This window comes from Mus caroli, chromosome X, assembly GCF_900094665.2.
Source record: "Mus caroli chromosome X, CAROLI_EIJ_v1.1, whole genome shotgun sequence".
Classification (NCBI taxonomy): domain Eukaryota; kingdom Metazoa; phylum Chordata; class Mammalia; order Rodentia; family Muridae; genus Mus; species Mus caroli.
Window position 1 is genome coordinate 90,470,867 of NC_034589.1, and position 15,663 is coordinate 90,486,529.

The 15,663-nt window shown below is 40.4% G+C and overlaps 1 protein-coding gene across 2 annotated transcripts in view; it reads left to right on the forward strand.

Annotated features, from left to right (window-relative positions):
* The window catches only part of Zc3h12b (zinc finger CCCH-type containing 12B), a 182,901-nt gene extending 167,987 nt beyond the window's left edge, over window positions 1-14,914 (forward strand). Inside the window, exons 6-9 of one of the 2 annotated variants that reach the window (XM_021153442.2) lie at window positions 4,500-4,639; window positions 6,676-6,910; window positions 7,504-7,610; window positions 8,786-14,914. In XM_021153442.2, the coding sequence (XP_021009101.1) occupies window positions 4,500-4,639; window positions 6,676-6,910; window positions 7,504-7,610; window positions 8,786-10,206 (1,903 nt within the window). In that variant the 3' untranslated portion in view covers window positions 10,207-14,914. The remainder of the gene's footprint in view (window positions 1-4,499; window positions 4,640-6,675; window positions 6,911-7,503; window positions 7,611-8,785) is intronic. The other variant, XM_029473587.1, reaches the window with a different exon arrangement.
* The last annotated feature ends 749 nt before the right edge of the window (window positions 14,915-15,663 follow it).

Genomic DNA, 15,663 nt, shown 5'->3' on the forward strand with positions numbered 1-15,663 from the left:
TTATATCCAGCTACTGCACTGAAGCTGTTTATCAGGTTTAGGAGTTCTCTGGTGGAATTTTTGGGGTCACTTATATATACTATCACATCATCTGCAAATAGTGATATTTTGACTTCTTCCTTTCCAATTTGTATCCCCTTGATGTACTTTTGTTGTCGAATTGCTCTGGCTAGAACTTCAAGTACTATATTGAATAGGTAGGGAGAAAGTGGGCATCCTTGTCTAGACCCTGATTTTAGTGGGATTCCTTCTAGTTTCTCTCCATTTAGTTTGATGTTGGCTACTTGTTTGCTGTAGATTGCTTTTATTATGTTTAGGTATGGGCCTTGAATTTCTGATCTTTCCAAAACTTTTATCTTTAAAGTTTTCTTTATCTTTAAAGATTTCTTTCAAGGATTTATACATTTCTTCTTTTTATCAGATATTTTATTTATTTATATTTCAAATGTTATCCCCTTCCCATCCCTCCCCCAGAAACACCCTATCCCATCCACCCTCCTCCTGCATCTATGAGGGTGCTGCCCCACCCACCCACTCCCGCCTCCCACCCTCCTATTACCCTACACTAGGGCATCAAACCTTCATGGAACCAGGGACCTCTCCTCCCATTGATGCCCAAAAGGCCATCCTCTGCTACATATGCAGCTGCAGCCATGGGTACTCCTTGTTTGGTGGTTTAGACCCTAGGAGATCTGGGGGTTCTGGTTGGTTCATATTGTTGTTCATCATATGGGGTTGCAAACCCCTTCTGCTCCTTCAGTCCTTTCTCTAACTCCTCCATTGGGGACCCTGTGATTATTTCAATGATTGGCTGTGAGCATCCACCTCTGTATTTGTCAGGCTCTGGCAGAGGAGACAGCTATATCAGGATCCTGTCAGCATTCTCTTGTTGGCATCCACAATAGTGTCTGGGTTTGGTGACTGTATATGGGATGGATCTCCAGGTGGGACAGTCTCTGGATGGCCTTTCCTTCAGTCTCTGCTCTGCACTTTGTATACATTTCCTCTTTTAGACCTCTATTTATCTTTGTGTGGTTGTTGTTCAGGTCTTTGTTCTGTGCTTTGGCTATGTTGGAATTATTCAGGGCCTCCTCAGTAAGATGGCTAAGCTCAATAGTGGAGACACTATATTTCCCTGACTGTTATAGAGTTTTATTCTTTTTTAAATCACTTTACATCCTAATCGCAACTCCCCTTCTGGTGCCCCCTTCACCCAGTCCCTACCACCATCTCTCCCTCCCTTCTCTGAGAGTGTGGATCTCCCCCACCCCAGTATCCCCCAACCCTGGAATTATGTCTCTGTAGGGCAAGACACATCCTCTCCCACTGGAACCAGACAAGCAGCACAGTTTGGGGAACATATTCCACAGACAGGCAGCAGCTTTAGTGATAGTGCCTGCTCCAGTTTTTAAGGGACCCACATGAAGACCAAACTGCACATCTGCTACATAGGTGTAGGGACCCTAGGTCTAGCACATGTATGCTGTTTGATAGGTGGTTCTATCTCTGAGAGCTGCCAAATGTCCAGGTTAGTTGACTCTGTTGGTCTTCCTGTGGAGTTCCTATCACCGTAGGGGCCCTCAATCTTCCCCCCCCCAACTCTTCCTTAAGAGTCCCCAAACTCTGTCCACTGTTTGGACATGGGTCTCTGCATCTGTTTCAGCCAGCTCCTGGGGGGGGGGGTGGAGCCTCTCAGAGGACAATTATGCTAGGCACCTGTCCCCCACCTCTGGCATCTGCGTATTTCCATTCATTCTCTTGGCCCTCTGGCCCTCTCTCCTATTTCTTCCCACATTTCCCTGCCAGTTCCCTATCAAGCCCATCAGATGTATAGCTTACATTATTGATTTTTGGTCATGTTTTGTCACAGCAGTGTAAACTCTAACTAGCAGGTTGTTCTATCTGGTTCTTATCAAATTGACATAGCTAGAGTCGTTTTGCAAGAGGAAACTTCAATTGAGAAAATGTTCCCATCGGATTGACCTTGAGCAAGCCTTTGGCATTATTTTTTTAATCAATGATTGATTGAGGTGGATAAGCCCAAGTTGGTCAGTGACATCTCTGGGCTGGTGGTTCTGAGTGCTGAGCAAATAAGCCATGAAGAGAAGGTTAGTAAGCAGAATTCCTTCATAGCCTCAGCTTCAGTTTCTGCCTCCAAGTTCCTACCTTGAGTTTCTCCCCTAAATCCCTTAGATGATGGACTTGACAAACTGTGAGCTGAAGAAATGCCTTTCCACCCGAGTTGCTTTGAATAATAGTGGTTTATTTCAATAATAGGAATTCTACTATTACATTGTCATCTGGAAATAAGCTAAACAGAAAAATCTGTGAATTAAATGACAATAATCAAACAGAACTAACATATTTATAGAATATTCTGTTCAAGTACCAAAGAATCCATATGCATCACAGCAATCNCATGAAACTTCCTCCAACACAAGACAAAATCTACAAATATGGAGAATGTAAAATTANATCCAGCGTGGTTATCTGATTATAACCTGAGTAAAGCTAAATAGNAGCTAAATAGAAAGTACATGAATTCACAGAAACTAAACATCACAATACTAAATGAAAATAGAATCAAGGATGAAATAAATAAAGTTTAAAAGTCAAGTACAACAAAATATATGTAACCTAATGAAGGCAGTTCTTAGAGGAAAGTTTATATCCATGAGTGCCACCATGAAAAAAAATTGAGAGACTGCAAATTGATGCATGATGCATCTGAAGGCCCTGTAAAATCAAGAACAATAACACCCACAAACCCACATGAAACTGGAAAGGTTCTATAGAATTTCTGTACCAAAAGGAATGGCAAAATCAAAACAAAACATAAAACAGTCAATTAACTGATTCCTGATGATACTCTGCTATACTCATAGATTTTTGCCTAGCCCAGTAGTCATCAGAGAGGCTTCATTCAGCAACTGATGGAAATAGATGCAGAGGTTCACAGCCAAACATTAGGCACAGCTCAGGGAATCCTGCTGAAGAGGATAAGGAAGGAATGTAGAATCCAGAGAGGTCAAGGAACCACACAAAAACCCACAGAATCAACTAACCTGGGCTCTTAGGGGCTCACAGAAACTGAGCTGCCAACCAGGGAGTCTGCATGGGTCTGACCTAGGCCCTCTGCACATATATTACAGTTGTATGGCTTGATCTTCATGTGGGACTAATAACAGTGGAAGTAGGGGCTGCCTCTGACTCTTTCGCCTCTCTCTCATCTATCACTGCCTTTGTGTCTCTCTAGTTCCACCTCTCTTCAAAGTGCACTTACCACACCCTTTTTTCTCTTTCCCATCTCTCCATCATATACTTGTTTATAGTAGTGGTGCCTACCTCATGAGGAAGGGCAGGGGGCCTGGCTGGCTTCTACCCTCCATCTCCTGGAATGAAATATATATATACCTCTTGGAATGCATACTATATTATATACACACGAGAGGAGGGCATCATCAGATCCCATTACAGATGGTTGTGAGCCACCATGTGGTTGCTGGGATTTGAACTCAGGACCTCTGGAGGAACAGTCAGTGCTCTTAACCACTGAGCCATCTCTTCAGCCCCTTCTGGATTTTTTTCTTTTAATTACACAATGTTTATGGAAATAGATTTTTTTCCTCTTATTGCATCATGTTCTGATTATAAAAGAAATGCTTGACTTGGGAGGAAATTTTAGACATTGAAGAAGAGTATATTTATTTTGTAATTTTCACTGTCGTTTTAAGCTTAATATATGTGTTTAATGACTGGGAGTGTGTCACAGAAGAGGAGGCTCCTCTAACAATGCAGAGTGCTGTGCATAAGTGTGTGCGTTCGTGCATATGTGTTTAAACTTCACATCACCTATGTTCCATATAGACTTTTTTCAGTCCTTTGAAAAGCACCCTTCTTTTCCAGTCCCTTGTGGATACTCAAATCTTCGAGTAAAGGTGGCCACAGAAATAGAAAGGAGAAAATGAAACTAATAGTAGTTGTCATGTCTGCTGTAAGTTGTGAGTTGTTATTAATCACCTTTGCCATTAGGTGAAGTTTATAAAAATACAACAATAAAATAAAAAGAATACAGTTTTCTCTTTTAAAAAGTATTTTTTGGCATAGAGGTATGATTTAATACTAGCAAGCTTGTGATGGTCCTGGTTTTTCATGTGTGTGTGTATGTGTGTGTATACATGTATGTACACATATGTGTATATATGTTTGGCATCATCAAAAATGTTAGTCAGGAATTATGTTAGTACTCTATCATCTCCATACTTGGGAGGATGAGGCAAGAGGATCACTCCAAGCTGGAAGCCAGGCTCTAGAGAGTGAGTTTCAAGCCAGCCTAAGCTATAAAGAGCAATCCTCTCTCTCTCTCAAAAAAAAAAAAAAGTTTGAGAAAAGAAATAAAAATGCCTGTCATTAATCCCAGCACTGAGAAAGCCACTGGCAAAGTGTTTCCTTTTGCTATTATTAACCTTTCTGTCTCTTGCTCTCTAATGTTTATGAAGCCATGGGAATAAAGAAGAATTCTCCTGCAGGGGAATACAACTTGCTGTGGATTGGTTTCTAGACAAAGGCCATAAAGATATCACGGTATTTGTACCAGCATGGAGAAAGGAGCAATCCCGCCCCGATGCACCAATTACAGGTATTATTTTAAATTAAAATAAAAAAAAAAAACTTTTCCTCGAGAGTCAAAGAGAAAAAGCTAGTTTGGAGAGAAGCAGATGGTCCCAACTTAGATAATTGCTTTTCTAAGTTAAGTATGCTTAAAATGTCTTTTATAAAAATGGTCCATATGAAACCATCCTTGTTTTGTGGTATGTGATAGTTAAATAAAATTTACATTTGGAAAACTACAAATCATATAGTTGGGAAAAAAGAATGTTATTCTTATGGAAATTTGCACACACCTGAAATCCCAGCACTCAATAGACTTAGGCAAAATGATAGCGAGTTTGAGGCTAACCTGCTGTACATAGTGAGTAACAAGGCAGACTGTTTGATCATAGATTTTTAGACAGGGAACAAATAGGGTTATAAACATAACTGATTTTTTCAAGAAATTAAAGGTTACATGATATGCAGGCAGTCTTATTTTATATCAGAGAAACAACTATGGAGTTTTCAAGGTAGGGATAGCAGAGGAGAAAAAAATTCAAAGACAGGAAAAGCCAGTTAGTGTCTGAGACAAAGAAGTGTCAGAGCCTAGGGTCGACCCCAGTTCGTAAAGCTCCACAAAAATGTTTTCATTTTTTTCTTTGTTTGTTTGTTTGTTTGTTTGTTTGTTTTTTGAGACAGGGTTTCTCTGTATAACCCTTACTGTCCTGGAACTCACTCTGTAGACCAGGCTGGCCTCTTTTCGCATAAGAAAAAAAAAAGAGAGAATAACAATAAATGTACAGTAATACACTTCATTGGATTATGTTTGACTTTATATAGTGCAATTCTAAAATGAAGACTTCAATATTCCTTTCTGGAAGAAAGAACTCATGAAAATAAAGATGCCTAATCACAAGACTGGTGCTGTGTGCCTCATGCTGGCAGCTCAGTCATTGCATTTCCAGTACACATAAGATGTGCTCTGTATAGCACTGAAGAACACAGAGATCTCAGTCTCCTGATTACCACCATCTCATTCCTGACAGAACTACTCAGAAAGTACAGGGAGTGGGTGTTTAAGGTCTGTGTTGAGCTGTCTGTGTCTGCAGTGCAGGCCCAAGCTCCAGAGTGAGAGTAAATCTCAGAAAGTACTGTTCAGTCCCAGTAAGCAAGTTTTCTGTCCTAAACAGTTGGGTCCAAAATAGTCAGCAAGATGGCTCAGCAGGTAAAGGCACTTGCTGCCAAGTCTGATAACCTGATTTTAATCCTTGAAAACCAAATGGAGGAAAGAGAACTAACTCCCACAAATTGCCCTCTGATCTCTTCACACACACACACACACACACACACACACACACACACAGACACACACACACTGCACAGCTACTTAAATGCTATAGCTTGTTGTCCCACCTCAGTTTTGTCTTTCTTTCAGATAAAGGTAAAAAACAAAGTCTTCATGAGTGATGACTTACCCTCCCTACAGATACAGCCTTTGCTATTTCTGAACTTAAAAAGTCAAGAAGCTAGGCTAGGGATATGGATCAGGGGTAGAATACTTGCCTACTATGCTCTTGAGTTTGGGTTTCAACCCCCACACCACAGAGGAAAAAAAAACTCTGATGCTTCAGACAAAAGGCAAAACAAGTATCAAGAATGCTAGACTAAGCTGAGTGTGTTGGCACACAACCTGCTCTCCCAGCTCTTGGGCCATTGACATGGAAAAATCTGAAGTCTCAGGCTAGCCTGTGCTGCATAGAAAGACTGCCTTAAACAATGTTATACCAAGTGTTAGTCCTTACTCTTTGTGATTTTTTTTTTTAATTAAATGTGTTGGAATCTAGGGTTGTCTTTTGGTTTTGTTACTCGTTTTACTGAAAGAAAAACTAAAGTGTGAAAGAGAAGATGGCTTATCTAAGGTCACAATTCTATTTATTATCACAGCCAGGAAAGTAGCACACTTGTTCTCCAAGTAAAAAGAAATCATTTATCTAGTACTAACTCTTGTTTTGGTAATATGGGGAAAACACAGTTAATTTCCAAAGATGATTTCTACTATGTGGCATAAACATATTTTGATAGATCAAGATATTCTACGTAAACTGGAGAAGGAAAAGATTCTCGTCTTCACACCATCGCGAAGGGTCCAAGGCAGAAGGGTGGTCTGCTATGATGATCGATTCATAGTCAAATTGGCTTTCGATTCTGATGGCATCATTGTATCCAACGATAACTACCGAGACCTTCAAGTTGAAAAGCCAGAATGGAAGAAGTTTATAGAGGAACGGTTGCTGATGTATTCTTTTGTGAATGATAAGTGAGTTTCTTTCTAAACAGCTGTGTATAAACTACTAGTAGTAATGCATTACATCTCAATAAACATATCTTAGACACTGTATACCATGAATTGTGCTGGTTTGCTCTAAAAATAAAAGACTGAATAGGAAGCAGGACTCACCATCAAGGGGCTCAAAGATATGAGAAGAAAGGTAGAGAGAGGGTAGAGAGAAGATAATGACGGGATGTTAGACGTTACTTTGTCTTTTGAAATGAATTTTGTAGAATAAAGAGGGCTGCTGGGTATGACATGCGAAAGGAACACTATGAATAAATCTATAAAGGTATGAAAGTGGCTACTGTACTAGGAGAAACCAACATTCATTCCAGTGTGACTGCTGCAGATAGTCCATAAAAAAAAAAAAAAGGATGCTCAAGGAAATAATCCTTTCTATGTGATCAATTAGAAACAAAGGGAAAAAATACTGTTTTAACAGAAGATAGATGGAATCTGGAAAGCACAATTAGAATGTTATGACTACAGCACGGGAAAGAAGAAGGAAGGCCTGAACTATTAGAAACCATGGTGGGGACAGAAAGAAAGACATTCACCTCTTGTTCGCTTGCTTTCAGATTTATGCCGCCAGATGATCCTCTTGGACGCCATGGTCCGAGCCTTGAGAATTTCTTAAGAAAGAGACCTGTGGTTCCTGAGCATAAGAAGCAACCATGTCCTTATGGTGAGCACTTCTCCATAGAAGTTTTCTACTAAGGAAAGTACACAGATTCTTTGAATAGTTTTCCTTTTCGGATTTCTCTTTCTAGTGAGAAATCTTGGTGTATCCACTTTCTGTGAGTGAAAATTTGTGTTCTTATGTACTCTCACTTAGGTACACAAAGAACCATCCTAGAAACTGCACAAGGAAAGGGGAACTAGAATTGAAGGTGGGAAATAGTTGTCACTTGTTAACATACCAAGTTGTCACTTGTTAGATGCCTAAGTCCTGAGTGATGTTGCTGGGAGTAAGGACATGCAGAAACTATATAGCCTATGGAAATAGGAGGGACAGTTTCCAAGGGTTTACCCCAAGGGTTGACCCCAAACAAGATCATATTTCTTAGGCAGGTGACTATGACTTCTGTCAACTAACTCTATCATTTTCCTTCTGATTTGTACTTCAGTCGCCTCCACTTTATTTCATTTGTATATTTAAACTATAGCTTTCTTAAGTATTATTGTGCTCATACCAAACCCCCCTACTACCAAGTTTGTGAGCCTAACAATGCAACATGAGTTGCTTGGTATGACACTGTTTTGGATGTTTGAGTTTGTTGAATAATCACTTGTTGAGGGCTGTGGTTTTGTTTTGGTTTGCTTTTTTTTTTTTTTTCCTCAATTCATGTGTGTTGTCTCATTTCATCGTTACAATAATCCTGTAATATAGACATGGTTATGAAACTAGTTTACCAGAGGAAAATGAGCCTCAGGAAATAGTCATTTGTCCAGGTTACACAGTGAAGGACATAGCTGGAATCAAAACTTAGCTCTCACTGGCTTCCAAATTTGTGCTCCTTGCACTGGATCATTCTGCTTTCTGTTCCTCTAGGCTGTCTCAGCATACAGATTATGCCTAAGAAAAGTTGTCTACTAGAAAAATAAGACTAGTCCACAGCTCAGCTCTTAGCTCTTACACTGCAGTTTCCTCCGAAGTGTTCCACTTAACTTCCTCTCCCTTCACAGTATGTGATGACTTCTTGGTGTTTGTCTCTCATCTTTGTGGAGGGTTAATTTTCTGCTTTAACCCCAAACAGTATAACTCTAACCTGAGAGGTCAGATTGTTAGGACAGTTTCTGGCACAGAGGGTTACGCCACTATGAAAGAAAGAGTCTTACTCCAAGGCATTATTTTTTCAGGGAAAAAATGTACCTACGGCCACAAGTGCAAATACTATCATCCAGAGCGGGCCAACCAACCCCAGCGTTCGGTGGCTGATGAGCTCCGCATCAGTGCCAAACTGTCCACAGTGAAAATAATGAGTGAAGACACCCTGGCCAAATGTGGCACAGGGATGTCTACTGCTAAAGGTGAGATAACCTCAGAGATCAAACGTGTGGCCTCCAAACGCCAATCAGATCCCAGCATCCGGTCTGTGGCTGTAGAGCCTGAGGAGTGGCTGTCCATTGCCCGTAAACCTGAGGCCAGTTCTGTCCCTTCACTTGTGACCGCTTTAAGTGTCCCTACAATCCCTCCCCCCAAAAGCCATGCAGTGGGTGCACTCAACACCCGTTCAGCCAGCAGCCCAGTGCCAGGGTCCTCCCATTTTCCCCATCAAAAGGCCTCTTTGGAACACATGGTCAGCATGCAATATCCACCTATCCTGGTTACCAACAGCCATGGCACCCCTATTAACTATACTGAGCAATATCCAAAGTTTGAGACCATGGGGGACCATGACTACTATTCAGTGTTAAGTGACTTCTCCAAACTGAGCATCAACAACATGCATAATCATGAATATTATATGGCTGAGGCAAACCAGGGGGTGTATGTTCGGAATCCCGGCCTATGTACTGATAGTCACATGAGCCATACCAGGAATGACAACTATTCCTCTTACAACAACCTATACTTGGCTGTAGCTGATGCCCATCCTGAAGGCACTTTGAAGCTGCACCGCTCAGCATCTCATAACCATCTTCAGCCTTTTTCCCATGGTTACCATGAAGCCTTAGCGAGAGTTCAAAGTTATGGTTCCGAAGATTCCAAGCAAGCACCCCACAAGCAGTCAGTCCCTCACTTAGCTGTGCATACTCAGAATCCAGCAACTGGAGCACACTCTAGCTGTCCTGGAGACTACACCATGCCTCCCAATATCCATCCTGTGGGACCCTCCCAGCCAGGCCGGGCTCTGGTGATGACACGAATGGACAGCATTTCTGACTCCCGCCTCTATGACAGCAACCCCATGAGGCAAAGGCGGCCTCCTCTGTGCAGAGAACAGCATGCTAGCTGGGACCCATTGCCTTGTACAGCCGACTCCTATGGATACCACTCCTATCCCTTAGGGAACAGTCTCATGCAACCGTGTTATGAACCAGTCATGGTAAGGAGCATGCCTGAAAAAATGGAGCAGCTTTGGAGGAATCCCTGGGTTGGAATGTGCAATGATTCTAGGGAGCACATGATACCAGAGCATCAATATCAGACATACAAGAACCTCTGCAACATCTTCCCTTCTAACATTGTTCTTGCAGTGATGGAGAAGAATCCCCACACAGCAGACGCTCAACAACTGGCAGCCTTGATTGTTGCCAAGCTTAGAGCTGCACGTTGACATGATATAGGACTTATTCCTTTACAGAAATATGAATACTATTAATACATTGATACTATAATTCTAGTAAGTAATAATTTGTGTTGTGCGTTTAAAATTACAGAGTATTCCTATCTTTTAAGTACATAACAACTCTGTGAGGTAGAGCTCAGCAACATTTGATTTTATAGAGAAGGAAACAAAGATTGATGCTACCAAATGACAGTCAAGACATACACCTAAGTTCTCTGGCCCAATGGCCCAATGGCCTTTTCCACTAAAGTGTGGAGATAATGAAGGACAAAACCCAGGAGGCCTAAGTGCACAAGAAACCCCAAGGGAACTCATTACCATTATTTTCTTTCCATTTTCTTTTTTTAGTTTTTTGAGACAGGGTCTCACCTTGTAACTCTGGCTTTCATGAAACTTGCTATGTCAACCTGAACTCAGAGAGCCACCTTTCTCTGCCTGCAGAGTGCTGGAATTGAAGGTGTATGCCACCACAGCCAGCTACCAGTATTTTTTTCAGTTACACATTCCATATTATAAAGTATGGATCATCTGTCCAGTTTAGAAAGCAAATACATGAGGATAAGATTGTATTGTGAATTAACTTTTAAGGGTTTTTCTTGTTGTTGTTGTTATTGTTGGTTTCTTGAGACAGGGTTTCTCTGTGTAGCCCTGGCTGTCCTGGAACTCACTCTGTAGACCAGGCTGGCCTTGAACTCAGAAATCCACCTGCCTCTGCCTCCCAAGTGCTGGGATTAAAGGTGTGCGCCACCACTGCCCAGCTAAGGTTTTTGTTTTAGTTTTTTAAAATAGAAATCTTTAAAATCAAAAATAACATGATTTTATTGCATGGGTATCTGATCATTCAATATCTTTAACCAGTATAGGGTTACATTGAGGCTTCTAGAGAAATAGATGAACCTTCCTCTTAGCAATTCTACTGCATGTATGAATTTACATATTTGGTTTCAGATGTCTTTGTCTCTCTGGTATCAACTTTTCTATAGTGACAAGATGGGAAGTTCTATACAGTCTATAGTTTACATCTGTATAGATCACACATACAACTTGATTTTGTCACATTTTTATAGTTTCAATTCGATTCAAAAGTGAAATCACGTGTCGACATTTAAATTTTGCTTTCGTAAAGACCAGAGTAAAGCAGCTGTATTTCTTCTACATATTTTACTTGACCACATTTATTAACCATTCTTAGCTTTCGGAAAGTCTTTTCACCTTAGCAAATTAGGGGTCAGGCTGAAGCCTTCTATAGAGGAACTAGTCTATGAGCTCATGTTCAACACTTAGTATATATATATCAAACACAAGTGCTAAAGAGCTGGACCAGGACCAAGGGACTTACATAGCAGAATCGACTTCCCTTATCCTGGGAGGGATGGCATTAAGTGATAGCTACAGAGTTGGAAATTCTGACAAATTCAACATTACAGGACAACGTGTAGTGAAAGAGAGTGCAGAGGCATACAAGCCACTGTCTCTAGTTGTCCACCATTTGAGCAATAAGATCGGTAATCAATAGAGCAGAATGTCTTTAGGAAACCAAACCAGGGTATTTTCTAGGTGGCAAAAGCAGTTTCCAAAGGGGAAGTGTTCTGCTATGCACTTCAAATCCATGCAAAGAGGGTGCACTAGATTAGCTCATACTGAAAGGCATTATTAAATGGGCCAGGCAGCACCATTTGCACAATTTGAATCTTATTCTAGGTAGAATCATTTGTAGCTACGTGCCTCTAGAAGGGGCATTTATTGTTTTTTGGGTTTTGTTTGTTTTTTGGTTTTTTTAAGATGCATTAAATGAGCCCTCCTTTCTGAATTCACTGTATATTTCAACATTTTGAACCATGACCAGCTCCCAATTTCTGAGGCTGGAACTTACTAACTTCTACAGTCCTTTTTCATGAGAGTTGAGAAGGCCTGGCCTTGGCCTTTTGTTTCTTCATGAGAAGGTATAATACTGCCTATAAATGTTTCTTACTGTGAAACACTCTGACTGTGAGGCTGTAGTCAGGGTTGTTTCTGGTGGTTTGATAATGGCTTCCATGCTGCTTTCCAGCTTTCTCTCTCTGTGAAAGTTGATGAATAGTACATCTTAATCAGTATTCACTTAGCCACGATTTTACATCTGTCTCTTCCTACCCTCTAATAGTTCCATTCCCCAGTATACTGATAAAGTGTAACAATATTTTCTATCAAGTGGGCCCAGCAAACTTGACAGTTGCCTCTGCAGTGCTTGTTGTCTCACACAAGCACCTCTTCATACCTTGAACTTCTTGGACCTTCTAAATCTTCCCCTTGACTAGATCAGGGTATTTGACAATCTCAGAGTATTCCGATGCCTTCGTACAATTAGTTCATCTTCCTACCAATGACACTGCAGTGTCCATTGGCTTCCCAATTTGCGGGGAAAGCCCAAGATTCGTCTTGTCAGCTGCAATTCATCTGGAATATGTTCATGTTTAAAATTAAAAAAAAAAAATAGCAAGCTCCTCCCAGTCAGGGGAATTTTTTTAAAGATAGCATATGGATTTTTTACTTTCTAAGAAAGGATTGCCTTTGTTCTCTCCTTGTAAAATGTGGATGAACCAAAGCAGCTAAGAGCAATGCCTCAAATAACCAGAAATGACCTTTCGTTGATACAAATTGTATCTCTTTTTCTCCTGATTGTATAGAAACAAGTATACAAAACTCATCTTAAACTATGTTTAGTACTTAATTTTCACCATATTTGTGGCACTGTGTGTCACAGGAAAGTAGCCCAGGGGTGATGAGGGAGCTTTTATTTCCAAAGGGCAGTAGTAGTTTATAGACAAATACAGTTTTCAAGGCCTCTTTATTGTTAGATGCACAACTATTGTGTGTACAATCTGCAACATTGTGATTCTCTTTAGCCTATTAAATTTAATATGTCCTTGTAAAAGGGATTTTTATAAAGTGTCAATAGTAATACACCATATGTAAGAATCCTTAAGGAGCTGTACAAATATGAATGCATAAATCCAACTTGGTTCTTACATAAGAGAAACATTTTTTATATCAAGATCTGCATACTTCTTGACTTTTCCATTTTGTCTATAATTATAAAATAGCAAATAAAGAAGAGCATTGAGACCTCGGTAGCAGCCTTCTAGGGGCTAAATGTGTCGTCCTTCAGGAAACTTACCTCCAAGTACCCAGCAGGGGTTAAGGCACAGTGTTCTGTGTGGTCTTCAAGAAGCAGCGGACTCTGTAAGAGGTGCTTTGTCATTTGAATTCCTTCACTGATTTTTCTGACCTCATAGCAAATCTGTGCCTGTCCAGGCCTTAGACTTTGTATTTTCTGATTTTTGTTTTCTTGTTGTGACCTTATTATTGTTGTTGTTTTCATTTCCACCTAAAGGAGAAATGTGACTCTGGCAGGGCATGGTCAATCCAGAGCACCTTTTCTATAAGACAGCTCAAAGAAAGAGGAGCCTTTTCAAAGGTAACACGGAACTATTGAACTCACTTAAGGTACCAGGTATGGAAGGGAGCATGACAGATGCTGTATGGAAATGGTCTGTAAAACTTTTCTTCTAATCAGTGAAGCATATGGCATGATTTTTCTCTCCCTTTCTTATTCTCTCAAACCCTTTCTAGTTTCTAAGAGACTACTTCTCCACAATCCCCCACCCCTTTTTTTTTTAATCTCGGAATATATGACCTTTATAAAACAATTCAATCATTAATATCTATTAATATTTGTTACAGTTTCCCTCTAACGTGGAACAGTTCGTTGTGAAGAGGCTCTCAGTTAACATTCTATCTGTGCTCTAAGTGTGTGAGTTTGTACAAGTGCCCTTTTGGAGGGCCAACAATTCCAATAGAGTTTGTTTTGCTCTGTAAATCAGGTTTGGATTTTCACAGGGAAAGTAATGCCAAGCTGTCCAAAGAGCCCCGCTCAGGTCTCCTCCTAACCCTTTTCTTCCACCTCCTCATATGCTTCTCTTCAGGTACGAAACTGAGGAGTGCATAATGTGCAACCAAAATGGCACTAGTGTTAGTTTCCCTTTGAAAGCAATGTATTTCTAGAACTTGCTTGTCTAAAGTAGTCAATGCCTCTGTGAAGACTCAGCATATTTGATATCTATTGTATTATAGCTAGCTATACACATAGGCAGATTGACTATTTTTTAGTCCTGGTTTGTGTATCATTGAGCTATAGTAATTTGTTTTATCCATTTGTGGGATTAAACAGTATTGTTTAATGGTTGTAAACTTTTTATAAAACCACTTTGGGTTCCTTGTTTGACCCAAACATAATGTAAGTCTCAATGACAAAATACACAGAGCCAACCTGAGGTGAGTGAAAATATAACCCTTCCCCAGTTTTGTCCACCTCTATAATGCATGTGCAATGCTTTATACAATATTCTCACTCGCATGAATGGACTTATGACTTCATGAGGTTTTTATTTGTTTCACCTATAATTGTGATGAAAATGCTGTGTTGTTGACAACAATGAACTGTAAACCCATTTATTGCATAAACTTTGTCTACTAATCACTGATGGCTCTTTCTTTAAGAACATCAGCAACAAGTAATTGTACACACAGACATGCACATTCCAATTCGTTCCTGAAATACTAAGCATATGTCCTTTGGAGTTACCTTGTTAAATAAACAGTGGGGAAAAAGATCCCCAGCCCCCCTCTCAGAGTTCACCTGAACTTTACCAAAGTCTTCTAATTTTTGTGCGTTCCCTTGTGGTTTTATGGATCAAATTCAAAGTCTTACAAATGCTAGGTAAGCGTTCTACCACTGAAGTATATCTTCAACCCTTAGCTTTTTGATGAGGAAAAGCCATGCTATGTACTCTAGACTGGCCTTGAACATCACACTGCGTGCACACATACACACACACACACACACACACAATCTGTATACAGCCATGACCTCTCAGTTCTGATTTTGCCTTCCAAGTGCTGGGACTATAGGTGTGCTTGGAAAATTCACTTGGTTTTCTTTCCTTTTGAGGTAAGGTTTGTATATAGCCACCAGTCACATATATAAAATATGGTGTTTCAGAAAAACAGTTCATCCCCTAAATATTTATTGAGGACCAGTCATGTATCAGGCACTGTTCCACATTCTTAGGTGATAGCACCCAGTGTGGGATTCCAATGTTGTTTTTTTTTTCCCCAGAAAACATTGTGTGTGTGTGTGTGTATGTATGTATATAAAGTATATGTGTATATGGTGCATGTATGTGTGAGAGTATGCACCCACCTGTGTGTGCACATGTCGGGGCCAGGAAACCTCAAGGGTTTTCCATTATTGCTCTTCACCTTATTGCCTTGAGACAAGATATCCTACTGAACTGGAGTCTCAGTGCCCAGACAGCTCTTGGAATGCAGCTGTCATTCCCTCCAGTGCTGGGATATAGCCGTGCCTGGACTCTTATGCAGGTACTGGGGATTCAAACTCAGGTC